Source organism: Lissotriton helveticus, chromosome 1_1 (assembly GCF_964261635.1).
Source record: "Lissotriton helveticus chromosome 1_1, aLisHel1.1, whole genome shotgun sequence".
Lineage (NCBI taxonomy): Eukaryota > Metazoa > Chordata > Amphibia > Caudata > Salamandridae > Lissotriton > Lissotriton helveticus.
This window is the reverse complement of record NC_136057.1, coordinates 284,036,957-284,064,908: the sequence shown is the minus strand read 5'-3', so window position 1 is coordinate 284,064,908 and position 27,952 is coordinate 284,036,957. Positions and strand designations below refer to the sequence as shown.

Below are 27,952 nucleotides of genomic sequence, written 5' to 3'. Positions count from 1 at the left end.
AATAGTACCGACTTACTCCAGTTGATGGCATACCCAGAGTATTTCCCAAAGTTCGTAAAAATATTTAAAACACTGTGTAGGGACGTGTAGGGGAATGTGAGATATAGCAGGATATCATCGGCATAGAGCGATATTCGGTCATCGTGTCCTTCCGCCCATTTTAACCCTCTCAGCATTACATCCCCTCTCTACCAGCATGCACACCTACATATTTAAATCATAGTTAGAATCTGAAGGTTGTATTGAATGGGTGAGCATTACACATTTGGCAATTTTACCTTATGGCCCGTTGTCTACTGCCAACATACTCACAGTTCTTGACAATGGTGGTAGCTCACCTTCATTAGTGCTTACCTTCATCATTTCATCATGATATGTGTTTGAATGATTGGATTTTAAAAGCACATCCTGATGAATATTTCTACCTGCAGATTCCCCAAATCTCGTTTTTCTTATTAGCACTAGACTTGATCTAGAATTGTTGGAATAGCTCAGCTGTGCCAAAAAGTGGACCCATGACTCAAGCTTTACTGGAGCACCTACTCTGACTTGATGTCACTCAGTCTTGTATATAGTGCTGCCCATTGTTCAGAAATAAGTGTTTTTTGCATCCTTCACAGATCCAGAGTTGCTCTCCTGTGGATTTTATTTCTCAAAAACCCTTATTTTGCTTTTAATGATCATGGCACCTCCAAAAGAGAGAGGCTTGAAGAGTTGTCAATCTTGTCTCTTTGAGATATCAGTTTCAGATATGTGAATATCATATCCCACTGTGTATGTCTCTGATGCTTGGGGCACAAGCATGACTACAAGACCAGTGAGAAGGGCTCCCTCATGCACACCAAATACATCATGCTGTAGAAAGAGAAGATCTTCTTTGCTTGAGCCTATAATGAACACTGGGGCCATCAACTCTTCTGGTCCTGGTCAGGTCCCAGTGCTCTCACCCCTATCTGCCATGCTTAGGTTAGTTTGTGTGCTCATCCATTTCTCAGCTGACTATCCCTGTTCTGTGGCTGTCAATGCTAAAAACTTCTCCATCTGTCAATGCTGCAAAGCATCTTTACACTGTTCTGGCACTAATCAGCACTACTTTACTGCCAAAGGTTTTGCCTGTTGTGTCTGCACCAGTGGCACCGACTTTGGATACAGCCTTCCAATTGTCAGCATTTCGGAAGAGCAAGGACATTTTGCTCAATGTGCAAATCTTAGGCTAACTTAAAAATGAGCCTCTATGTGAGACTTTTTCCTAAAGCTCAAAAACCTTTCACACCTGGATGCCATTTCTGGATCAGATTTTTTATTTATTTAGAAGTCTAATACTATGTAGCACAAGCAGGTGGACACAGTCATCCAGTACTGATGTATTTATTTAGCTATAAAGAATGCAGTGTCCTGGACACTTCCTTGGAACTTGACCTGTGTTGTTCTTCTGGCCCCCCAACTAAGAAAATAAGCTCCTTCATGGCTGCTCTTTACTAGGCGGCTGAGGTCTTGGCGGTTGTGCTTGCCTATTGAGGAGGATATATCCAACCTTTTTATGGAATCATTTAGCTGTCATCCTCTTTCTCAAAGCCATTGCTGCCCTTCATTTGAGGCACTCATGGATCCCATTTTGGCTGCAATGAAAAAACTGTCTTCTGCTCCTTCAGCGAACCTCCACCTTTTGCCCCCAAGTGACCTTGCATTTTTATACACTGTCCTTTAACCTGTGTGCCTGGTGGTATAGTCTTCTCTTATTCAAAGCGGAATCCTAACTCATTTCCTTTTACTCCTGCTAACAGGGAGTTCAAATTAATTGACGCCCAGGACTAGAAAGTCTTTTTATTTGGGAAATCTGTCTCTTCATTTCTTTTATTCTCTTTGGGTGAGGGACCAACTGATGATTCCCAATCTTCAGACCACTTATGTGACTACTTTGCCAAAGTGATGCAAGATGCTTTCTCTGCTCTGTTCTAAATACCGGATTCGTTAGCCAGATCCAAGGGCTCCTAGCTGGCTTACGCATGGAAACCTAAATGCTTTTGTCTATGCTTCCAAGTGATGTCCTCATGGGTATGCGCTTTGAGGTCTTTTGACTGTTTGATTAAAAGATGGACTCTGCACTGTAGAGATTCAAGCAAAGCGAGGCAGCACCACGTCTTGCTCGCAGGGTCTGGTCTTCACAGTGAGCTAATTCCACCAGCTATACAGGAAAGTTACATGTTATTTCTGGGGACAACTTACTAGTAGGGCCAGCCCTCCCAGCATGTTGAATATCCAAACCATTTTTTCGTAGCTGTAATTTATATGGTTGCCAAAGGATGCTGTCAATATCAGCAGTACTTTTCCTCCTCCCCTGTCCCTGCTCCCAAACAGTTTTAGCTCATCCTTGAGGAAGCGCATATCGTATTGGAAGGTCTTATTCACTGGCAGCCATCACTTGAGACCTTTGTGTCCTTGAATCATCGAAGCAGATATGTCCTTGCATTTTTAGAAGTCTGCTCCTCTAGTCCCTGCTGTTTCCTGTGAACCCTCAGTTGACAGTGCCCACAACCTCCTGCTAGAGTCTCTTATACTTTTAAACAAGGGGCAGATACAGCTTGATATGAAGGGTGATATCGAGGAAAGGAGGAACTCCCTTTCTTTTCCTTTCTGAAAAAAACATGGTTTCTTTGTCCGATTCTGTTCTTCATGTCTCAAACTCCTTTCTCCACACAAAATAAATCAAGATGTCATCCATTGGTCAAGTCTCCTTGACCCTGGAGTGCTGAGACTGGATGGTGACGCTTGACCTGAAGGAAACTTATTTTCATATACAAATCCTGCAGTCACACAGAGAGTTCCTGCAATTTGTAGTAAGCTCCACTCACTAACGCCTCCCACATCTGTCTCAAACATTTGTCAGAATCCCAATCAGTTGGATCAAATCCCTCCGATCTCAAAAGAGACCTTCCTTGACTTACTCAAAAAGGTTGGCTCCGGTTCTCCAAATGATTGCTGTCCCCCTCATGTACTTCAAGAAGCTTTCCCCATTTGCCCTGATCCCCCCATCTCGTTTCTTAATAAATCACTCTGCCTCTGTATTGTACCCGATGTATTCAAGAGCGCAGAAATTCTTCCTATCTTGAAGAAACCGGGCTCGGATCCGTCGGTTCTTAGTAGCTACCGCCCTATTTCCCTGTTGCCTTACCTGGGCAAAGTCCTGGAGGCTCATGTGGCAAACTGCCTCTGCTCATTTGTTGAACATTGCCAAGTTCTAGATTCCCATCAGGCAGGTTTTAGACTCGCCCACTCTATGGAATCCGTCATTTTGACAGTTCTGGATGAACTTAGGAAAGGAGCCAACAAGAGTGTCCCCCCAAGCCCTGCTCCTTCTGGACCTGTCAGCTGCATTTGACACGGTTGATTACAATATTCTGGTCGACCCTGTCAGAAATGCTGGGATCCAGGATTTGGTGTTGAAGTGGCTCTCCTCTTTTCTTAGTAACCGGTTCCAAGTGGTGTGGCTCGGCAATTTCTCCTCCAGAAAAAGGGAACTGACGTGTGGGGTTACCCAGGACTCTTCTCTGTCCCCCCTCCTTTTCAGTTTTTTCCTCTGTTCCGTAATCCGCTCGCTGAAAGAAAGAAAGATCGGGACATACAATTATGCTGATGATTTTCAATTGGTGTGTGACATCAACTCATCTGCATCTTCAGATCTTAACTTTCAAGCCACCATGATCCTTATAAGTGATTGGATGAACCATAACCAACTTAGGTTGAACCCAGACAAAACTGAGCTGATTCTTACAGGTGGACCCTCTAACCCGTGGCACTCCAACTTTTGGCCATCTTCTTTGGGTAACTCACCTGTGCCTGCCCAGATCGGCTCAGTGGTTTCCGCTAGCTTCTTCCAATTGAGAAAAATAAGAAGGATCAGCAGATTCCTGTCCAGGGAAGCTCTGACCCTGGTTATTTTAGCTTTGGTTATCTCCTGTTTGGACTATGCCAACTCATTGTATGTCGGCATTCCAGCCTACCAACTAAGACACCTCCAATTGGTTCAGAACCAAGCCGCAGACTTATCTTTCATCTACCCAAGTGGCAGCATATCAGACCTCTCATGAAGAAGCTACACTGGCTTCCTGTGGCCAAGAGGAGTGCTTTCAAGCTGGGATGCACCGTCTTCACATCTCTTCAGGGCAATAGTCCAACCTTCATTTCTTCAGGATCTATCCCTTCTCGAGACTTGCGATCCTCCCACCTGAATCTGTTAGCGACTCCCTCTTTCAAACTCAAGAAGCATGGCAGCTCCAGATTTGCCATCATGGCCCCACAATTTTGGAACTCCCTTCCCGTGGAGTTGAGGTCGGTGTCCTCCTATGCCCAGTTCAGAAAACTGCTTAAGACACGACTGCTTACTCAAGCATACAGTGACCTAATCTAGATCCTGCGGCTCCTCTCTCCCTGCCGTTCTTAGCGCCATGAAACCGCCTGGTGAACGTGTGCTCTATAAGCGACTATTTATTTATTTATTTATTTATTTATAAAGTTTTATATAACGTGAAAAACATAACATAACATTTTCCCCTCTTATTCAGACCTCCTGGACCTCAAATGCTTTCCATTAGCCTTGCTCTGGGCATTTTCTCAGCAGGAACACTTGTTCTGCACCCAAATATTTACATTCTGAATCTGTATTCTTAGACCTTGAAATCAAACCTTTCCCTGTTTTCTCTTTTCCCCTAACATTATAGGTTTTCTTTTGGCAGTTACGATAATCCACAAAAGCTGTTTATTCTAACACATTGTCGTTTTTTCTAGCTAGTGTCATCAAGACAGTTTTTCTTTTTTACTAGTGAAATTTTAATATTCTTAATTAGTTCGCCTAGCTGTCAGTTTAGCAAAAAAAGACACCGAGATAGGCACTTTAAAGATTTTGTTTTAGCCACTTTATCAGCTTGTTTGTTTTCTTTTCACCAAGACTCATTGCTTAAATACCCAATGCTTTTAAAGTTTTGGAGGACTTACCTAATATGTCCCTGCAGTCGGATTGTGGTACCAGCATAGGTTTTGAATGTGTCACTTTTCTTTACGGGGCGCAAGAGAATAATTATGTGCTCTATTTTAAGAGAGAGATTTTGCTTACTTTAGCACTTTAACTTATTTTAAGAGAGTCAGTAAGCTTCAGTAATATTACTTTCAGAGTAAGATCCCTTTAGTAAGTAGAGCGATTACGTAGCGTAGCTCCATCTTTCACATTATCTTTTTGCCTTCGTTTTATGTTCCTGCTCATCTCATTCATTAAGAGAGATGATACATAGACTTAACCCCAGGAAAGACATTAAATGTTAGCTCCTTAGGTCATTTAACAAGATATATTTGTTGGCAATAATCTTTTCAAAAGCTGCGAGGGTGCCAGGAGCGTGACATGTCTGTGGGGAAACAAACCATTTTTTTTTTTATTTCAACTTGTTTTATTACATTTTTAACATTTAAGATCGCTTTACAGTTACAGGGTATCAGCCCAACTTGGCTGTTGTTGCCATGGTTACAGGTAAATGGTATACATGTTTGGCTGCCCCCTCCCCTTTACAGTATCTTGCCAAGTGATTAAGAGCGGGTAAAAGGGAAGGAAAAAGAATAGAAAAGAAATAGAGGAGATAGTATACAAGAAGAGTGCTTAGGTCACGGACCTTGTCTGGGCTTGTGGGCAGCCGCCCCTCTCAACTAATGTGGATCTCCTTGATGGTTAAAATTTGTTGCAAACTTGCAAGTTTCTAACAAGGAAGAACTCACACTGCTGCAGGTAAGGCTGCAACTTCGACTTTGATGAGGGGTGTTCTAACTGAGGCAGTTTTTGAAACATCGACTTTGTCATCCTTGCCCTGTTTTTTCCAAACACGAACTAGATGCTGACCTCAGAGGATTCACACTTTGGTTAGGCTGTTTCTCAGAGTTTCCATGTCTAACAGTGTTTTTTCCATCTTCACACATCCCGCCTCCATTTAGAAGTGGTTTGCTAAAGTAATATGAGGAACGAGTGAGAAAAGGCCTCCTGTACGAAAAACCTTTGTGGTCGGAAATCCCACAAATTGCACAAGCATAGGATTTCTGACTGGCAAACAGTGTTTACCCCTTTAGGAATCAGAAAAGGCTTTCCAACATGAATAAGGGCATTTAACTCTTTTCTGAATCACAACTGGTGGGCATGAAAGGGTTGTCTCCCTTCTTTTTGTGAATTGCAACAGTATGTGCCAGTGGTTTGTAACCTCCGGTGTGATAACTCATTTACATGGGCATGCTGCCCCCACAGGACAGCTTCCCATTAGAAAATCTTTTCTTTCGAGAACGAGGGAGCATGCAGTGGTACAAGGGTCCACAGCATGCTCCCTCCTGATGTCTTCCCTGCCTTGTTTTTTACAACCGCACCTTCCACCTAAAGAACCACAGGATGTCTTTAAAAAATGTTGACATGTAGAGAATGCAAACGCAGTCGCAGTAGTCTGCTGTGCCTATCATATTGTGATCTGCTGCTTAATATTAATGAGACAGGAGTTTTTGCAACCTTCGAATATACATTTTGCAATGTGACTGATTAGTTGCATCACAAAATGAAGGACTCTTTTCTCAAACCAGGCCGTGTGAGATTTGTCATATTCTGATTTGTGAACTGCCCTTTATTGCATTGGGCCACTTGAACTAATTTTATAACTTGTTCCTCACAATTTAATTTTTAACATCTATAGCACAATCAAATCATTTGGAGGAACGGGGAGGGGTGGAAGGAGGGGGACTGGTCTCAGGAACTCATGCTGCAGTATACTGAGTAATGCTATCACCAGTGGGTGCTTCCTAAAACAAGGCAGCGTCACCTGGGACCAGTGAATGGTACTACTTTAAAAAAAAAAAATTAAAATGTTCAAAATTCTTTATTGAGGGAAATCATGGCAGACACAATACACCGTGCAATGCTGCAGTTCAAATCGACAAAATACAGAGCAGGTCAAGCGTTTAGTAACAGGTAGATAACATCTTGCAGCAGATTAATAAACCGTGAAAGTTGAAATCACAGCTCCACTACACCGAGGTCCCTCCCCCCCCCCAGGGAGAACACACACAAAACAACAACATCAGTGGGGGTACTAAAAAAGCGGGTCGCTTATGGCAAGGGAGAGAGCAGTCACTGACCAGCGCCGGCAGCCGCCACGGACTCAGGGCCGGCGGGGAGCGCCGGAGAAGCAGCACCACTGGGATGGGAACGGGAAAGGAGATAAGTAACCAGAGGGCCACAAATGTCAACAGGTCGAGACCTGGCAGGCATTAAATCCCAGAACTCCGATAGGAGTGAATGGTACTACTTTAACATTTCCAGACCCAGTATGGGGCTTGGCAATGTTTACCCAAGGAATTTGCAGGCAGATGCGTATCCATAAGATAGCGCTCTACAAAGTGCTATGTAAACCCCGACCCCTTAAAATTGGCCCCCAAGTGATGTGACATAATCTCATGAACAGAATGATTGCATGGCAAATTTGTAGTGTCCTGCACATTTCTAGATCATGGATGTGAACCCTCCCAAATTTTCTGACAAGTCACACATAGAAAAGATCTTCACATTTCTATGGTTTGTAAATACCATAATACGCATTTATCGTTGAGCCCTGGTAATTAAGTGAGTGAAAGATCAGTTACTCCATCTGCAAACAACTCTTTCTTTTAACCTGCCTACATTTATGTTACGAATACTACAACAGCTGATCCATCTACTTCCTCTGCAGTGCAAACTAGTTAGTTGCACAAGATTATTAATATTTTGGTCTCAGAGACCAACACTGAATTAGTGAGCATAAGTGCATTGTGTACGGATCCTCATTTAACAGCCTTTGCTTTTAGCAGCATGTACACTAATCTTAGGCCTTAATGTCACGTCAGTCCTCCAAGCATCTCTCCTTTTTTTTAAGATACCAATCACCTTGGTGACTATGGGGTGATTAGTGAGGTTCTAGCCAGCAACAGTCATTATGAGCTCCATTGCTGCTGCAACTTATCATGTTGCTGCTATTGCCTGTTTGCCCTTTAGGGCCACTCCAACATATTCCCTATAAACCTTATCCAGAGCCATATAGGTGTTGATATAAGAATACCGTTTGTCTCACTGATACCTGTTCTGACACATTATAGTGCCATAGCCTCCATTGGCAACCATGACCTTCTACAAGTGCTCCACTTCTCCTTCTCCGAGAGTTTCTCTTGTCGGGTTGCCATATTAAATGACATTTCACTGCTTACCTCTACAGTGTCAGTGAAACACTTGATGCAAGTTCTGTTGCTTCTTGTTTTCACCATTTGCTCAGTACCCAGGTAATTGGATTTATTTCTCTGTAGGACGATCCGACTCTCCTAAACTTAAGTATGCATAGTAGGGATGTCAGCAGGGTACTAATTATTCTGAATTTGATTTTACCCTGTATGTAGAAGTCAGTTTTCCCCACCGTATTAAATTCCGCCATCATCATTATGTATTGTTGCTTGTGTGCTAGAGAGCATGTCCAATCAAGATAAATAAAGTTTCAGAAAGAAAAGCCAACAGACATCAAATCCAAACGTTTATAGATGTAATGTTTTCATTAGAGAGGCCCCCACAGAGCTTTTGGTCTTGGTCTGTTCACCTGATCAGCACAGCACCACACGATGTAGTAATAGCTGATCATTCCATATCACCAGTTAGTAGATTATGTTAGAAGCTCCAATGGTTGTTCTACAACTCATTCCGTGCGTGCAACGTCTCCTAAATCCTCCTAAATCGCATATCACAGTTATAGATGGGGCTGAATGTGTTAAGTTAGCCAATAAATGGCTATGCCCAATGCATTTTTGAATTAGATATGATTTATTGTGATACTTAGGGTGCCGCTCGTAGCCGCGAACAGAGGGAGCTAAGTTCTTTTTTCTGCACACCGGGACCTTTAGCTGCTAACCCTGAGAGACGCTGATCAGCTCACTGAACAGAGCGCACACCTGGATCTTCTGCTGATTGAGCAGAGTGGTGGAGCCCAACACTTCGCTGCGGGACTGCGAGGACCACAGGCCAGTGCGCGAGTCACCAGACGCACCTGGCCCTCATCACGCCCTCTTCCCGCCTTCTGCCTCCCTGCCAGTATACATACGGCTCGCGCCCCCGCTCAGCGGGAGCCGCTCGTAGCCGCGAACAGAGGGAGCTAAGTTCTTTTTTCTGCACAGCGGGACCCTTAGCTGCTAACCCTGAGAGACGCTGCTTCAGCTCACTGAACAGAGCGCACACCTGGGTCTTCTGCTGATTGAGCAGAGTGGAGGAGCCCAATACTTCGCTGCGGGACTGCGAGGACCACAGGCCAGTGCGCGAGTCACCAGACGCACCTAGCCCTCATCACGCCCTCTTCCCGCCTACTGCCTCCTCTACTTAACCCTCCTGCACTTCCGGCAGCGGGACGCGCCCGGGCAAAGCCCGGGCCAAGGGCAGGCCTGTTCTAGCCCGTTCCAGACCGTGCAGGACCGGACCGGGACACCTTTCTTGGCCCTGATTTCCCCATGGACTTTCAGCAGACCCAGAGCTGAGGATTAGAGCGGTCTCAAGCAATGGAGTGTCGCGAGACTAGAAGCAAGGCCACGGCTTCAAGCATGAAGGTAGTGGGTACACTGGATAACTTCTTGATAAGAGCAAACTCGATTCTGTCTAATGAACTTGCTTTGGTGGAGAAACGCATTTCCCTAAGTATTGACAATGCTAGAAGATCATGGCTGGGACTCATTGCCAGTGCCAAAACACCTGAAAGGGAGAGGGGATCCCGTGCTGCTTTGCTGGACAGTATCGACCAGACTATCACTGCTGTCTTGCAAGATCTCGGCAGCAGCCCGGGAGCGGCTAGTGTCTCCTTGCTGGCTGTCCCTGAGGTGGTAGTACTTTCACCTACTGTTGTTAATGATAGCACGGGGTTATCAACGGGCGGGATAGATTCTGCAAACAGACAGTCCCAGGGAATTCGAGAAGGGGCTGTACCACAGAGGAAGCGAGGCCCCCAGGCGAGGGGCGGTGGGGAGCCGAAATTAGACAAGGGTTCTGAAATTATTCATCCTACTGCCCCAGTAGCAATTAGATAAGCCCATGCGACAACTAATGATGCCATGAATCCACTACCCCAGGTCTCAATGCTATCGCAACCTACTACTTTTAGATGTGGGGTTATGGCGCAGGCAAGGGGGGATGATCTGATCCGTGAAATGGGAACCACCTTGGAATCCTTGTTGAAACCTCTGGTCGATACACTCAACCGCGTAGAACGCAGACTTCTAACCATAGAAACGGCCACTGGGGAGATAACGAACTATCTGAAATCGGTCCCAGCTACTCACAAGTGTCATGTCATTACTGGTGGGGGGCTACCCACAACCATAGTCCCCACCCCTACTTTAACCACAGCTCCAGTGGGAGCTCCCCTAACACGGCACAAACCCCAGTCCCACTGTCCTCTAATATGGTTCCAGTAGCCTTTCCTACTGTGGCCCAGGCACCGGTAGGTAGAGCCAGAGTAAATCCTTCTAGAAGTAGTGGCACGGATGGGGAAAGGGTGGAGCGGTCAACCGCAGAGGATGGCTGTGTAAGATGGAGCAAGGTAGTCATCCTGCCCCCTGCGGCGGCTCCCCTGGTAGTGGTTCTTACTGGAGTCCCTGAGCTCAGCGGCTTTACCCCAGAATCTTTTTCCTCCCTAAAAAACAAAGTGGTTAGTTGGTTAAACATCCACAGACCCCTGCCATCGCACAAGGCAACTGAAATAGTCATGGTTAGAAGGGTCCAATGGGTGGGGCAAACCAGCAAAAACATCAAGGGGGACTGTGTTCTGGTTAACTTTAGGGATGGAGGGATAGTCTCTCATATCTGTAATTGGGCGGGTGCCACAATTGGCACCACAATCCAGACCCGCCCGCTGGCTTTCTTTTACCCTCCCCTAAATGACCCAGCTGTCATAGGGCCCGAAGAGGGCTGGACAAGGGTGGGTCCTAGGAGATACAATGGAGGGCAGAGGCCCAACCCTTACATGACCTCCATGCCCACCAATTTCTTCCACAACAACAGGTTCTGCTCTTTGGACCAAGTAGACTGACAATCATCCGAACTAAGAGGGGGGGTCATGTTGACCCGTCGAGTTGTATGAACCATCAGTTGACAGTGGAGGAGGGTACAGACCCGCACAAAGACAAGGGGGAACCGCAGGGGGTACCGCGAGGGCCAATCAATAATGATTGCCCCGATATGGGGGATGCTACCTTAACTAGGGAAAGTACGCAAAAAGTGGTGAAGCAATACTCTATGCCACCCCCAAACACAACCACTGATAATAGACCACTCAAAATCCTGTCTTGGAACATTGCAGGGTTACCTAACAAATTGGCCTGCCCAGAATGGGGTTCCTTTATCGACACAAACGATGTTTGCCTCTTTCAAGAAACGTGGGCAAGAGAGGAGCAATTCTGGTCCGGTTTTGCTAGTTTCTCCAAGCCCGCAAAGGGGGGGGTGGGGAGGGAGGCCATCGGGGGGCTAACAATTTGGGTAAAAACACATCTGGGGTGTAGCGCAAAGATCTTAGACACCTCCTCGGAGGATGTACAGTGTATCCTACTGGAGTGGCCTAATGCCTCCAGACTTGCGCTGGTTAATGTCTACTCTAGACCAGTGAGTATCTCAGCAGAGGCTAAAACTATCGATGAGCTCGCTCTGTTCCTAACCAGGATCCCTCAGGGGCCCACTCTTGTGGTGGGTGGCGACTTAAAGTCTCATTTTGAGCCATTTGCGGATCTAATGGACGGCGCAATTTCGGAGGAAGATGACCTTTGGAAAATTCCCCCGGTGGTGGGATCTCCGCCGAAGTCCTGGGCCCCACTGGCGGTACAAATTCTTCCCCTGACTTTAAATCAATCAATAAGGGCATGCAACGGACGTGCAATCTCAGACACACCTGCTAGGTGCACTTATAATAAACCAGGCCATGAGGCTCGCCAGGATTATATATTTGTAGAGACCCGTGCCTGGGATAAGGTCGTGGATTTTAAGGTGGAAGACAGGGTTGATAGCGATCATAATGCTTTGATCTTGGATTTCCTCTTCCCGGGTTTCCCCATAGATAGCTACAGGAGTGGGAGTGGACCAGATAATCAGGCACTCCTCTCAAGTAATAGACGAAGAATTAGATGGGATAAAGCAGTAACCCGCCCAGAGTTAGTGGCTGAAATTTATGCCCATGTAGTTACGGCATTGGAAGCTGCAGGTGCCTTGATCTCTGAGAACACTCCCCCTTTATCCTTTGCAAAGCTCGGGGCTCTGCACCAGGAATTGATCATTAGCCTAGCCGGGATCCTGAATCCTATGGGAAAAGGGAAAAAACCTGGTAAAAAATCTACCTGGTTTAACTCGGCTTGTAGGAAGGCAAAAACAGAGCTCCTCAGTGCCCTGAAACAAAATCACAATAGGGCACTGATCAAATTAAGAAGGGTTGCATACAGGCAGTTAATCCACCATGCTAAAGTAGAGTGGGAAGTGGATCGCTGGGCTAATTTAGTAACGACCCTGGCAACAAAAGACGCGTGAAACTTTTGGCAAATAGTAAACACATGGTCTGCTGAACCTGTTGCGGCAATAGCCCCAAACATTGCTGCTGAGGTGTGGGAAGAGCATTTTCACGCTTTATACCGGGCAGACATTCAGTCTGGAGATCGGTACTGGCAGGGACCAGCCCCCACTAACTCCCTGCGAGGCGCATCAGGACCCGAGTTTGTAGTGGGGGAGGTTGAGACTGCTATTTTCAAACTACCGTCAGGAAAAGCCCCAGGCCTAGACAAAGTACCAGGTGATCTCCTAAAGCATGTACCTGTGGTCTGGGCTCCCTATCTAACAGCTATTTTTAACACCATATGGGGTGGCATGGAGGTGCCTAGTACTTGGTTGGGTGCAGAGATTGTACCCATCTTTAAGAGGGGTTCACCTCTGCTCCCAGCCAACTACAGGCCAATTAGCCTCATTGATGTGTCCCAAAAACTCTTTGCTAGGTTGATCTTAAATCGTCTTCTTGACTGGACAGAGGAGCATTCTATCTTGAGCCCTTATCAGGCCGGGTTCAGGAAGAATGTCTCCACAACAGATCAGATTTTCCGTCTATATATGCTTTACTGGAAAACTGTCAAGATCCGGGGTGGGTCACTCTACACAGTTTTCGTAGACCTACGTGCAGCTTTCGATCTGGTGCCACGTCAGAAACTGTGGACTGTATTAGGGGAGCTTGGTGTCCCACCCACACTACTGAACATGCTAATCAGACTACATGCTGAGAACTATGCACAGGTCAGGTGCGGTAGTAATGGTTCGCTGTCAGCTCGATTCCCCGTTGACAGGGGGGTAAGGCAGGGTTGCGGTTTGGCGCCTACCCTCTTTTGCCTCTATGTCAACGGGGTAATCGCACATCTGGAGGCAGTATTAGACAGTGATGCCCCCAAGCTTGCAGGGTCGAGGATCGCCGCAATTATGTTCGCGGATGATACCCTATTACTTTCAAAGACACCTATGGGTATCCAGCGAGTCTTGTTTCTGTCGGGAGCGGGGTTTGGAAATCAATATGTTAAAAACCAAATTTATGATCTTTAATCCCACCGCTAAAACACGCCCAAACCCTGTCATAGAGGGCGTGAGGATAGAAAGGGTACACACTTTTGATTATCTAGGTCTCACCCTTAATGAATCATTTACCTGGGTTGAACACCAGCTGAAATCACAACTTAAGCTGACCCAAATAGCTGGGGGCATATTGAAACTCCTGAGTAAATCATCGGTTAAGCCGATTGGCCCTCCACTGGAAATTTACAAACTACGGGCTCGTGTGGCAGTGACATACGGGGCTGAGTTGTGTGGATTCAACTGTGGCCCTTCGATCCCTGTAATAGAGAACAGATTTCTAAGGCAGTTAGTAGCTTTGCCCCCGAGTACCCCACTAGTGCCGCTAAGACTTGATCTTGGCCTCAGACCAATCGAAGAAGAACTGGCCCTCAGATCCCTAACCTTTTGGAGGAGACTTTGGGTTTCCCCAGAGCTAAATATTTACAGGCAAGAGCTAATTGAAGTCCTGGGGCTGCCTAGCGTGGGTAAACTTCCGTGGTTTAGGCACGTTAGAGAGGAACTCGAGAAGCTTGGCCTGGCTCCGTTGTGGTCCGATCCGGAGCACACTTGCGTTGGAATTTCATGGAGACAGCTGGTCCAGTTGTTCCGCGACAGTAATAGGGCTCGCATGGTCTCTAGCTCTCGTCTGGGAACTCTCATGGCTAAATTCTTATTGACCAAGGATTTCTATTTGTTTGAGAATGATTTGGATGATGTTAGCCCCGTTGCCTTGAGGAAGCTTTTTCTTCAGTGGCGGCATGGCTTCCTCCCTATAAGATCAAACACGTCCAAGTGGTGCCCAGCATCTCCTAAGAACTGTCCAGGGTGCACCGCTGACCTGGAAGACGAGGTGCACGCTGTTTTCTTTTGTCCAGCTTATCTGAACCAGAGACGGAGGTGGATTATCCCGATATGTAAAAACCTGGGGATAATACACTGTTCACATGTATTCAGAATTTTAAAGTCTGATTTGTCACCAGTCGTGGTCTTTGCTGTTACTAAGTTTTTAGCAGCTATGTGGAATATCAGAAGGCCACTGGCGGCTAATCCATAAGCTGGGACAAAGAGGGAACTATTCTAGATCTGTGTTGGGGCTGCCCCCACATTTTTAGTCGGGAAAGTGGTTTATCTGATATGTTTTGATACTAGTAATTGTATGGCTTGGTTTTACTTGTGTTTTTTAACCTCATAACCTTTTATTGTATCATCTGTACTGTTTTATTGCTGTTCTTTTATGACAAATCATTGTTGAAATAAAGATACAATACGATACGATACTTAAGTATTTGACCAGTTTGAATGGAGTACATTAATAACAGTATAAATCCACCTTGAAGACTCACAAACAGTACAAAGGCAACTGTACTTGATAATGTGGTAAGTGCTGCATGATATATTTACAGCTTGGTAAACTGTAGACCTCTGCGGTACTGATGGTGAATTTGGTACCGCCTCAGTCGTTGAAGATAATCTGTAGCACTTCTTAATTTTAAGAGTATAGTCATTTTATGGACACCAGATGCGATTTTATATTTTATCTTTTGCTTTCTTTTAATACTTATATTTGTTATTTCTTTGAACTCTGCAGGCACCCGAGGTAATTAGAATGCAGGATAAAAATCCTTACAGCTTTCAGTCGGATGTATATGCCTTTGGGATTGTCCTTTATGAACTGATGTCGGGGCAGTTACCATATTCTAATATCAACAACAGGGACCAGGTATGTGTTGATCTGATGTGGCTTTTCGTCTTCGTTGCACATAATTACTCAGTTCGAAGTGTAATTTATGATCTTGAAATTTTAGAGGGATCTGAGTATAAAATTGCAGAACAAGCCATCTGAAATGGTCCTGGAGAAAGTCATATGACAGCTAGTGACAACAGAAAGAGTTAAAACCAAAGAAGTTATTTTGTATATATACATGTCAGAAATTGGGTTCTTTATTTGGGAGAAGGTAACCTCTATCAAATCAGTAAACAACCTGGTACGGTCAAAACACATTTTGTAGGAATCTCTGCTGAAATGCTGGTAGCAGTGGCACAAGTAGCAGGCAAACCCCAGAGAAGTATGTGTTAAGTTCACGCAGCCTCAAAAGTTGTCAAGCTGAGAACACAACACAGTACAAATTCTAAGCCAAATTAAAAAATTGCGAACATTTTAATGAGCAAAAACATACAAAGATAATAAAAATAAGCTGAGGAGATGTGAATAATTAAAGTTCTCCAGCATTGGATTTTTCATAGATTAACATGCTTGAATCATTCCCCATTACCATGATGGGAGTCCCTCGGTAAGTTTGAAACAGCAGTATAGTGTACTTACATAAGGAAAGGTTGGTCATGGTGGAAACTCGTACTGAGAATCTCGAAACAGACATTGTGATGCTCCAAAAAAACGAAAAGGAACAAGCTGGAATAATAAAGGATCTCATGGCAAAAGTGGAAGATCATGAAAATAGATCTAGAAGGAACAATGTAAGATTCCTTGGAATCCCAGAAAATTTCGAAGGAAACGATGCTAGAGGAGCAATGATCAATATTCTTAAAACATCATTTCCGGAGTTGGTAGCCTGGGATATGGAAAGAGAAATACAGCGGGCTCATCGTTTTCCCCTAACACCATCAAAACACTCTAACAAACAACATCAATATCCCAGGGCAATATTGGTCTACTTTGGTAATTTCCTTCTCCGTGAAGCAATCTATGACCTCGCCAGACCGACTACTCAAAGAGAATATAAGGGATTCAAATTTTTTGCTAGACCGGACTTCGCTCACTCTACTGTCCAGCGAAGATGGAAAATGCGCCAGCTATTTGAACCCTTTGGAAAAATTGGAGCAAAAGTATTTTTGCAAAACCCTGCACGCCTCAAAATCATATTCAAAGGGTCAACAAAAAGCTTTAATAGCGAAGTGCAGGCAGAAAACTACCTACGAGAAATCTCAGGGACTGGGCTACAAAATTCAGGGAAATAATGTAAAACCATAGGGGGAAAAAGAAAGAAAAAAAAAAAAACCTATAGAAGGAATAATTAAGCTGAATTAACTATTCCACTAAATATATATCAGGAATCATATTTTGCAGAAGCATCGAGAACAAGTAGATTGATTAAACAGGACAGAAAACATATGTAGCTTATAAAATTATGTACAAAATGTTATTTTTTTTATTTATTTATTTCTATTTTTTTATTTTATCCAGGCTTGGGTTCATTAGGTCTAGATAGGTATATAATACCCTCTATTAAACTATCTCAGCCCGCAGGGCCCGCCTTCACGGATGTCACACCCCTGGTCCAGACAGGGTCAGGTAACCTTCAAAGGTGGTGGGGGGTGGGGGGAGGGAAAGAGGAGGCTTCGGGAGGTAGGACAGGTCGGTGGAACCTCTGGGTGGGGGGGGTTCAGGGGGAAAGTCAGACAGGAATCTTAAAAATGACAGAGAAAATGAAAATCATAAAGATATAGCTAACACTTTTTTTATAGAAAAATATCTTTCTAAGATGGATGGCATAAACAAATGGGGGCACTAAAGATTATCAGCCTGATTCATGTACGGGCCGTTTTGCGTGTCCCTAATAGCGATCAATAGCGACTCGCTATTGAGGAAACGCAAAACGGCATTCATGTACCTATCTGAGAAAAAATAGCGACTCGCATGCGGGCGCTAAAGCCGTTAGCGACCCACCAAAAACGCAGAATAATCGCTATTTCCGGCTACCTGCGACCGGGATTTGCGACTCGCAATCCCGATCGCACGAGATTGCGCTCGCAATCCCGATTGCACGGGATTGCGAGTCGCATTCTCGTGCGATCGGGATTGCGAGTCGCATTCTCGCGGGATCAGGAAAACGGGAAGACGCATTCCGAGCACCGTGATGACATCACAACCAGGAAGCAGCCAAATCCCACCCCCAAACACCACAGTGACGCCAACTGTCGACTGTCCACGACAGAAAGCTGCCACCAACTCGCCGTTTGCGCATCCCGAGCCCGCCGAAATAGCGACCGCTATGGCAGAGGACCAGCAGGCAGGACCCAGCAACAGCGCTGGCCGAAAGCGCAAATTGAAATTTTCGGAACAGGAGCTGGAGAACCTCATAGAGGGTGTGGTGGCCAACCACGACCAGCTGTTTGGTGCAAACTCCCGGAGGGTCCCGGAGCAGGAGAAGAGGAGGATCTGGGTGGGGATTGCGGCAAGTGTGAACTCTGTGGGAGTTGCGGACAGGTCCCTTGAGGAATTAAAGAAGCGGTGGTACGACCTCCGAGGGCGTGCCAAGGAGAGGGTTGCGGAGCGCCTTGGTGAGGCATCAGGCACCGGAGGAGGTGGCCCGACTGTCCCACCCAACACCCCCCTGGAGGACCGGGTAGAGGACACGTTGGAGAGGGAGGCGTGTGTTGGCGTCACCCCTCTGGACTCCTCCCGCCCCACCCAAGACACCCAAGGTAAGTGGCATGCGACTGCGACCCTGTCCCTATGACCGCCCATGACCAAATAGGCTCACTCATTGGCCCTTAGTCATGCCGTGCATCAGGAAATGCCCTGAAGCATTGTGGGAGACGTAGTATGTCCACAATGTAGTACTACCACAATGCGGCCCGAAAGGTTCCAAAGTGCGCAAATACACAGCCACCCAGGGAATGACACCCAGCATGCATGTAACATCTGCACGTCTGTCAGTCACATGCACCTAATGAGTATCCACTTACCCTCACAGGTGCAGGAGATAGCAGCGACAGTGAGAGGCTGCTGATCGACGAGGAGGCCCAGGAGGAGGAATCCCTACCTGCCACCCAGCCACCAGCCCCTGCGCCAGCGCCATCACCAGCAGCCAGGCCACCCACCACACCTGCCGCATCCGCCTCAGGCCCACCGGCTGCCAAGTCTAGGCCACCCACCTTGCCTGCAGCATCCGCCTCAGGCCCACCGGCTGCCAAGTCTAGGCCACCCACCTTGCCTGCAGCATCCGCCTCAGGCCCACCGGCTGCCAAGTCTAGGCCACCCACCTTGCCTGCAGCATCCGCCTCAGGCCCACCAGCTGCCAAGGCCAGGCCACCCACCACACCTGCCGCACCTGCAACACCAGCTGCTGCAAGACCTGCAGCTCGTCCACCACCATCTGGGCCAGCCACATCGGCTACACAGCGGCCGACCACCAGGAGGGGCAATGGCCACTTCCACGCATGCATGAGTGTGGAGCGGCGCATGCTGCGTTTACACCAGCGCCAGTCGCAGCAGCAGGGAGCCATCCAGCTCCAGCTGCAGAAGATCGGCCGCAATGTTGCGGGAGTGGGCGACAGGGTGGACCGCATGACGGCGGCCATTGACCGCATGACCACCGCAATGGAAGACAACACCGCTGCGCTGGTGAAGCACCGAAGTGTTGCTGGCAGGCGCCACCACCAGTTGCTGAGCCGGCTGACCACCAACAGCCGCTCAAATTATTCCTCGGCAAATGCCACCGCCCTGCTTGCGCGCCGCTCCTTAACCCAGCAGCACCAACTCGTCCAGTGCTGCGAAGATATCACCCGGGTGCTGGAGCACTTGACAACCGCGGTCACCGCACTGCACGCACCTGTGATTCCGGCAATTGTGGGGGGTGATGATGCTAGTGAGGGTACCTCTAGTGTCAGCAGCCACTCTGCCGCGCAGGCCCCCCCACCTAGGCGCAGCGCAAGGGCTGCCCCACCTCCAGCTGCCCAGGAAGAGGAAGAGGCTCCCAGGCGCCAGCAACTTGTGCGCCGGAGACGGCAATGACATTGTGACAGGGACACAGACGCAGGCTGAACTTAAGCCTGCAATGGAGCGTCCCATGCAGTATGCATGAATACTGCTTTTTGTATATAGTTATTACGAACACCCATTTATATTTTTTGTGATTCAAACAAATACATTTATTTTGGTGCACACATACGCCTTGTGTAATCATTACAGTTTGCATGCAATTGTGATATGTGGGGTGGGGGAAGGGGGTGGGCTAGAAATTGTTAGCTGTGATATGGTTGCGACGTCTGTGGCCTTCAGCTGGGTTCTCCCCGCGTGCATGGTGCGCATGTGCTGGTGGCCGGTCGTCCCCCTCAGATTCACTGCCTGAGATGTCAACAGGTATCCGGCGCTTGGTTGCAATGTTATGAAGCATTGCACAGACAGCCACAATGCGGCAGCACGCTGCAGGACTGTAATACATGGCCCCACCTGTCTTGTGCAGTATACGGAACCTGCTCTTGAGCAGGCCAAATGTCCTTTCAATACAGTTCCTTGTCCGGATGTGCGCAACATTGTAGCGGCGTTGCTGAGGTGTGGCAGGGTTGAGGTAAGGGGTCAGGAGGTATTCCCGTAGGGCGTAGCCACTGTCACCTGAATGAGAGGAGCAGATGTTGATTGCCTGTGCAGCGCAGTTACTTCATAGCAATGTGACATTGTCGACAAAGTGTACTTACCAAGTAGGTGTCCTTCCCCAAACTCTCCCCTGATCAGTCGTGTGTGGAGTCCGCTGTGCCTGAAGATAAAGGAGTCATGGGTACTCCCTGGGTACTGGGCCACAATGTCAGTGATGATGGTCTTGGCATTGCAGACCATCTGTATGTTGAGGGAGTGGTAGGACTTCCTGTTGCGGTACATATACTCCGTGCCAGCTGGTGGGCAGATGGCGACGTGGGTACAGTCTATGCAGCCGAGGACATGGGGAAAATGGGCAACATTATAAAATTGTAGTTTTGTGAGGTCCAAATCCTGTTGGCTGGTGGGAAATGTGATGTGCTGGTGGAGCTGGGTGAGCATGGCGTCAACAAAAGTGTGGAGGCAGCGTGACATGGTGGGCTGGGAAATCCCCCCAGCAGCGGCTACTATGCCCTGGAAACTGCCGGATGCCAGGAGGTGCAGGCTGCACAATACCTGCACATGTGTGGGCACAGAATTGTTTCGCCTTGTTGGGTGCTGCATGATGGGGTCGAGTTCTTGTATCAGCCAGGTGATCATTTCCCCATTCAGCCTGTATTTGGCATAAATCTGTTCTCTGGTTTGCCCCAGCAAGGTGACCCGCTGCCGGTAAATCCGTGCCTGCCTCATGCGTCTCCTCCGTGCTGCTCGCTGTAGCCTTCGCCGCCTCACCACCATGTACATCCCAGGCATTGTGGAACGCCTATTGCTGCTGCTGAATGTCCTTATGTGTGATTGGTCAGGCCTGGACCTGTTGGTGATTGGCTAACAGTTTTTCAAAATTTGGTTAATCATGGCTTTTATGGTTACCACCTGCTTTGAGTTGTCCTTAAATTGCGCCGCGCTAATGTGCGATTTAGCGATTTTTCGCTAATGTATTTCTTTCATGAATGCCGATTGAGACAGTATTGCGTTTCGCTATTCAAATCGCAGATTCCGTGGTTGGTCGCTATTTCATTTTCGCTAATGCTCGACTTCCCGGAGTCTGCGACTTTTACAGCGTAATCGCTATTCCGCTCGCTATTATTTTTTAGCGATTTCGCTATTTCGTACATGAATGCCGATTCCATGTTTTGCACCCGCAATTGCGTTTTCGCTGCCATTGCGGGCGCTATTTCGCTTCATGAATCAGGCTGTATGTCACTTAATATCTGCGGCCTAAATGACATTAAGAAGAGACAAGCAGTTGCAGTGGGTCTACAAACTACATGCCCCAACATAGTATGTATGCAGGAGACGCATATTGAAGGCTCACAGCTACACCTTTTAAAAACATTAGGGTACAATTTAATCTGTGCTACTACTCAGGGAGCTCGTGTCAGGGGGGTGGCAATCTTAGCTAAAGGCGGAGGATTTAGTTTTAACCGATCTAAAGCAGATAAATTCGGGAGGTGGGCAATCACAGAATGCCAGTTTGAACAATCACAACTAGTTACCATCTGCTCGATTTATGGAAGCAATTGTGACGATCCCACCCTGATAAATGAGGTCTCTAGTGAACTCGTACATTGGCCATTACCAGTTCTCATCTGCGGGGATCTCAATATTAATTTACCCGCCGATTGGTCAGTGAAAGATAATTGGGTGTATCATGGGAGGAAACCTAATGTGTTCAAGGCCCTCAAAAATCTATGTCATACGCACGGACTTCTGGATGGGTGGCAGATCTCTAACTCTGAGGATCCTGGCTACACCTTTTTCTCAAATCCACACCGGGTGCATGCTAGGCTTGACTATTTCTTTATATCACAGTCATTAAGCTCTATCATACAAATAGAAAAACTGCCTCGAGTACTATCTGACCACAATCCTCTAGTATGCACCCTAGAGCTAATACAAATAGCCCAGAAGCCAAGAAATTGGACCTTCGAGAAATCCCTGCTCCTTGAAGAAGACTATTGCAATCACATGCGAACGTGGATACCCAATTTTCTAGAAAATAATCTAGGGAGTACTTCTATAGAGATAGTGTGGGACGCTCTAAAAGCAGGAATCCGAGGGGAAACTACACAATACTCAATAAGGGTTAACAAATTGGCCAGAGACCTGCATGAATCGCTATTGGAAAAATTACAGGGCTCTGAAGAAGAACTCATCAGGGCAACCCATAATTCTTTAACGTTAGAAGAGCTCACTAAAATACAATATCAGGTAGCAATTGATAAAGCTGCTATTATGAATATATTTATCACCAAAGCAGTTAAAAAAGCCACAGCACATAGCGAGAAAATCTACGAAGTAAGCGAACTAGTTGGCCATCAGCTGGCCATACGTATGAGGCAACAAACATCTCAGAACTTCATACGGGAAATATTAGATCCAGTGGAAGGCTTAATCTCTGAAAGTAATAAAATCAGAGAAGCATTCTGGAACTTCTACAGCACCTTATATTCGGAGGAAGGAGGGGTCGATATAGACAGTATGAGAGAATACTTAAATCAGGCAACCCCCAGTAGACCTACTGAGGAAGACCGAGATGATCTAGAGGAGATACCGGTCCTGGAAGAAATTGTAGAGACAGTCAAGGCTCTTCCTAGAGGAAAGGCAACTGGCTTGGACTCTATCCCTCTAGAGTTTTATATTATCTTTTTAGATCAAATCAAAGAGATTTTCTTAGGTCTATGTGAGCACATATTTAACGGGGGACAACCACCAAGATCATGGTCAAAAGCGAAAATAGTAGTATTCCTGAAGAAAGATAAACCTCCGAATCAGATGGGCTCCTATCGTCCCATCACCTTAATCAATGTGGATTCAAAAATATATTCTAAATTAATATCGAATCGAATGGCACCATTAATCCACAAACTTGTTTCAAAGTCCCAGCACGGGTTTATACCTGGAAGAGGAACTACAGACCACATTCATAGAGTGATCACCCTTTTTGACAGCACAGAGGTGATGGGAGACCCAATGGTGCTCATCCTTTTAGACGCCGAAAAAGCCTTTGACCGGGTCTCCTGGTCATTTCTGTGGCTGGCAATGGGTCATCTGGGCTTTAAAAAAAAATTCATTCAGGCAGTACAAAAACTATATATCAACCCTAAAGCTGTAGTGATGAGAAACGGCAATTTTTCTAAAGAATTAACAATATCAAGGGGACCTCGACAGGGATGCCCATGCTCCCCGCTGCTCTTTGCCATTTACATTGATCCCTTTATTCGCAATCTGGAATCTAATGCTGGTATTACCCCTATACTGACCCATGGCTATATGACCAAAACTCTTGCTTATGCCGATGACATAGCTATAGTAACACCAGATCCGGCATTAGCCTTACCTATAATTGAAACTGAGGCTAAGAACTTTGGTAATATGGCCGGTTACGCTCTTAATCAGAGTAAAACCCAAATAATCTTAAATGATAAATGCTTCATGGTAGATCCTTGAGTAATAACAAATGCTACCTACTTAGGGGTATGTATTTCCTCCAAACTTGATAAATTGGTCGAATTAAATCTGAGCCCTCTGCTAGATAAAATGCAGAAAGATCTTCACTGTCTGAATAATTTACACTTATCTTTGATCGGCCGTGTAAACGCTTTAAAAATGGTATACTTCCCTAAACTACTTTATATGTTTAGAGCAATCAACCTGGAAATCTCTGAATATTGGTTCAAACTGATGGAGCGCACCTTTTCCAGTTTTATTTGGTCTTATTCACAACCTCGAAGAGCCTACAAGCTCCTGACTCTTCCAAAAGAAAAAGGAGGCTTAGCCCTCCCAAACCTTAAGTTATATTATTGGGCTTGTATGCTCTCATATAATCATGAACTCTTTTTACTATTAGATAATAACGAAACAATCTCAGGGGAAGACCAACCTTCAATCCATCAGTTGGTATTAGGTAATAAGAGCAAAGGGTATCTGTGGCGATTTCTCTATGATAGCTACCACAAAAAGGTCCGTCTAAAGACCTTACTGGGGGGTTTAAAGCGTGGAAAGCTGTGAGGAAATTATTGGGTATAGGACGACTCTCGCTCTACTCTCCTCTAAGCAATAACCCGGTCCTCCCTGAAATCTTTAGTGGAGCCTGTATTGAAAGATGGACTACAACTGGAATTACACATTTTGGATGTTTCTTCGCAAACGAAGGGCTACTCTCGTTTGAAACCTTGAGGGAAATATATCACTTGGAGTGGAGGGATTTCTTTAAATATCTGCAAATTAGAGATTTCCTAATACGAAGAACTAGAGAAAATACCTCACTTAATAAAATTCCGATAGCAGAAATGTTAAAAATAACCAAAAAATTCACAATCGGTGAGATGTACTCTCACATGTTATCCCTTCTTCCGAACGATCTCGAGAAAACAGCACAGAAGTGGCAGGGAAAATTAACAATCACCACGGAAGAATTTAATTATGCCTATGATTTATCTCAAACCATCCTTATGTCAACCAAACTACAAACACAGTTTTATAAAACCTGCTTTTTTATGTATTATACCCCTGATAGAATCGCTAAATGGGGGAGTGGCAGAGGCACTTGCTGTTATAGATGCACATTATCTAATGCGGACAGTGTACACATATTTTCCTCCCGTGCAAATCTATCCTCTTTAAAACTGAACATTGAACGGTTTCTAACTGATATCTTAAAAACCGGAATAGTTCTTTCTAATTAAATGATTTTGCTTGGGGCAACTAATCTCGCAGAACCATCCTCGGGACATGAACTAATATTTATTGCCATGGCGGTCTTAAGAATCTGTATCGCCTCTGCCTGGTTAGACCCTAATCCACCATCTTTTCAACAATGGTTTTCTAGATTGCTAGCTATATTTAACTTAGAAATGGCTATATATAAAAGAAAAGGCAGAAGACGGAGGGCCATGGGACTGAAAATCTGGAATCCTCTAATTGAGTGGTCCCAATCTCAAATCAATTCTCTGTAACATAAGGCCATAATCTGTGGGATCTAATTATTGCAAATCTAAATTGTTATCGTTATATATTATTTGAAATCTATAATTATTTTGATGTTATCTTTATCTCCCCAAATAGATGGGAAATGTTTTGGTTGTTTGTTTAACCTATTTAGCCATTAATGTACAATGTATGAATTCATCTTTCTAATTTCTCTGTGTTTATATGTGAAACATTCTATGCTGAACTTGTCTGACTTGGGGGGGGGGGGGCTTTATAAATGTTGGAAAAAACCCAATAAAAAAAAAAAAAAAAAAAAAGGAAAGGTTTTGACCATTCCCCACGTTAATAATCTATTTACCTCATTATAAAAGGCCCAAACTTCAGCCTGTGAAGTGAGAATGCTCCATGACACGCCCCCTCTCAGAGTGGATCACACCTCCAATTTCATAGCACAAATAGCGGAATCATAAAACCATAGTAGAAATGAGTGGGGAGAAAGGTGGCATGTATATCTATGAAACATACCTGCCTGTCCCACCACTGCATCTCTGTTTGCTACTGCTTCCACGCTGTAGAGTATTGTGAAGGTGCGCATGTTCCTCGATGTTGCAGCTCTACAAATAAAGTGCTGATGAAGTAGCCATGCTTCTTGAAGAATGAGCTTTAAATTCCAGTTGTGCAGGTCTTTACAGCTTGTGCATGGCAGAAAGCGATTATTGCTGCAAGCCATTTTCAAATCTTAGTTCAACAAACCAGGGAAAACACTTTATAATCACTACTATTGCCCTCGGTCAACTCCATGTTCGTAATTGGCTTTGTGATCGCTGGAATGATATCACGGTATCTATTTAGACACCGCCCCTGCATGCTAATGTCAGTTCTTTACACGGCATTCCACACCAGAAGCGCAGAGCCATGCAAGACACTGACCACTGATGCACAAACTAGGGCCCTGAAAGGGAGTCCCTTGCTCTAGAAGTCAGTTCGCAGAACGGGGAGGAGGGGTAGGGCGGTAAGGAATCCATACCTAATATATGCCTCTTACAGATATAGTGTTACCGAAGGTAAGTAACTTGTTCATCTGAAAGAGACTATTAGTTATGGATTCCTTACCTTAGAATAGATACCCCAGCAATACCAACCCTGGAGGTGGGTCTGCAAACCAACTTCACACCAGGAAGTCCTGAAGAATGGAGCAGCCAAAGTAGCCGTCTCTCCGGACTTGGCTGTCCAGGCAGTGATGTTTAGTGAAAGTGTGCAATGAAGCCCATTTGGCTGCCTGGCAGATGTCATGAAGGGGGACTCCACGTCCCAAAGCAGTAGTGCCTGCCGTCGCCTTGGCGGAATGGGCGTGCAACCCTACTGGAGGTTCCTTTTTCGGCACAGAATAACACATTTTAATGCAAAAAGCAACCCATCGAGAGATGGTTAGTTTTTGCACGGCCCAAACTTTCTTGGCGCCCACTGAGCCAACAAAGAGCTGATCATCCACCCGGAATTGTTTTGTGCAATCCAGATAAAATGAAAGCGCAAGTTTTGGATACAGACGGTGGAGCCTGTCCTCTTTAGAAGGATGCAGGGCGAGAAGAAGGTGGGAAAAGTGATGGTCTGTCCTATGTGGAAACAGGTAACCACTTTGGGACGAAAAGAAGGTCTAGTGCGAAGGACAACCTTGTCCGGATGAACAACCAGGAAAGGAGATTTAGAAGAAAGAGCCTGAAGCTCACTTATCCTGTAAGCAGAGGTGATGGCAATCAAAAAGGCAGTTTTCAGGGTCTATAGTCCGAGAGGACAATTATGTAGCGGCTCTAAAGGAGCGCACATAAAGCAAGTAAGAACAAGGTTCAAGTCCCACAGGGGCATTATGAAAGGAATAGGAGGAAACAGGTGAGCAATGCCATTAAGCAAACGATTTACACTAGGGGACTTGAAAAGAGAAGGCTAATCAGAAAGGCGAAGAAAGGCTGACATGTCCGAAAGATAGCCTTTAAGAGTGCCCAGAGCAGAGCCCTGCAGGCCAAGGAAAGAATGAAGAGGACAACCTCAGAAAGATGGTCAGAAAGGGGATCCACAGCCTTTGCTGTGCACCATGCCACAAATCTGTTCCATTTAAAAGTGTATACCGTTTTGGTGGAGGGACGCCTGGCTGCCAAGATAACGTTACAAACTTTGGGAGGAAGGTTGAAAACTGTCAACATTCACTGCTCAATCTCCACGCAAGGAGATGGAGGCTGGACAGGTTTGGATGAAGGACCGTCTCCTGCTGCTGACAGAAGATCCTCACGAGGAGGCAGTCTGATCCGAGGATCGATGGCCATGTTCAGAGCGCGGGATTCCAGACTCTTTGTGCCCAGTCTGGAGACACAAGAATTACTTGGGTCAGGTCGCGCTTGATCTTCTTCAGCACTCTGGGCAGAAGTGATATAGGCAGAAAGATGTCTACAAGACCGCAACTCCAGTCGCGACGAAAAGTGTCCACTCACGACAAAAAGCGCAATGTGCAATTGTTCCCCAGTTGGCGAGACTATCAGCACCTCTAAGTCCCTAGTAAATGGTGCCCATGATACCTTGGACTTGGGTTCTAAAGAGGGTCCCTGAGGGTTGAAGCATTGATTGTGCCACCCTAAGGGACCCACCACTAAACTCATGCAGACCACCATCGCAGGCTACGTGAAATGGTGCAGACAAATCTGTAAACACGACATGGCACACACCCTGTGTGCCATGTCCATAGACTGTGCATGCAATATATGTAAGTCACCACTACAGCAGGCCTATAGCCCTAAGAAAGGTTGCATTATATTATATGTAAGCACATGTCTGCATAAGCAGATATGCGCCTATGCTGTCTAGTTGAATTGCTAGATAGTACACATGAACAGGAAAGCTATCTTAAGTATATGTACTGGGCACTGGTCATTACAACTTCCCCCGCTACATGATGGCTTCACTGAAACCTATGGTGTTTGGTATCAAACAACTTGTCTTAATAAATCAATACT

The 27,952-nt window shown here is 45.9% G+C and overlaps 1 protein-coding gene across 1 annotated transcript in view; it reads left to right on the top strand.

The window, feature by feature from the left end:
- BRAF (B-Raf proto-oncogene, serine/threonine kinase) overlaps positions 1 to 27,952 on the top strand; it is an 805,579-nt gene that overhangs the window by 684,765 nt on the left and 92,862 nt on the right. Inside the window, exon 16 of the mRNA XM_078668198.1 lies at positions 15,231 to 15,362. Within this exon, the coding sequence (XP_078524324.1) occupies positions 15,231 to 15,362 (132 nt within the window). The remainder of the gene's footprint in view (positions 1 to 15,230; positions 15,363 to 27,952) is intronic.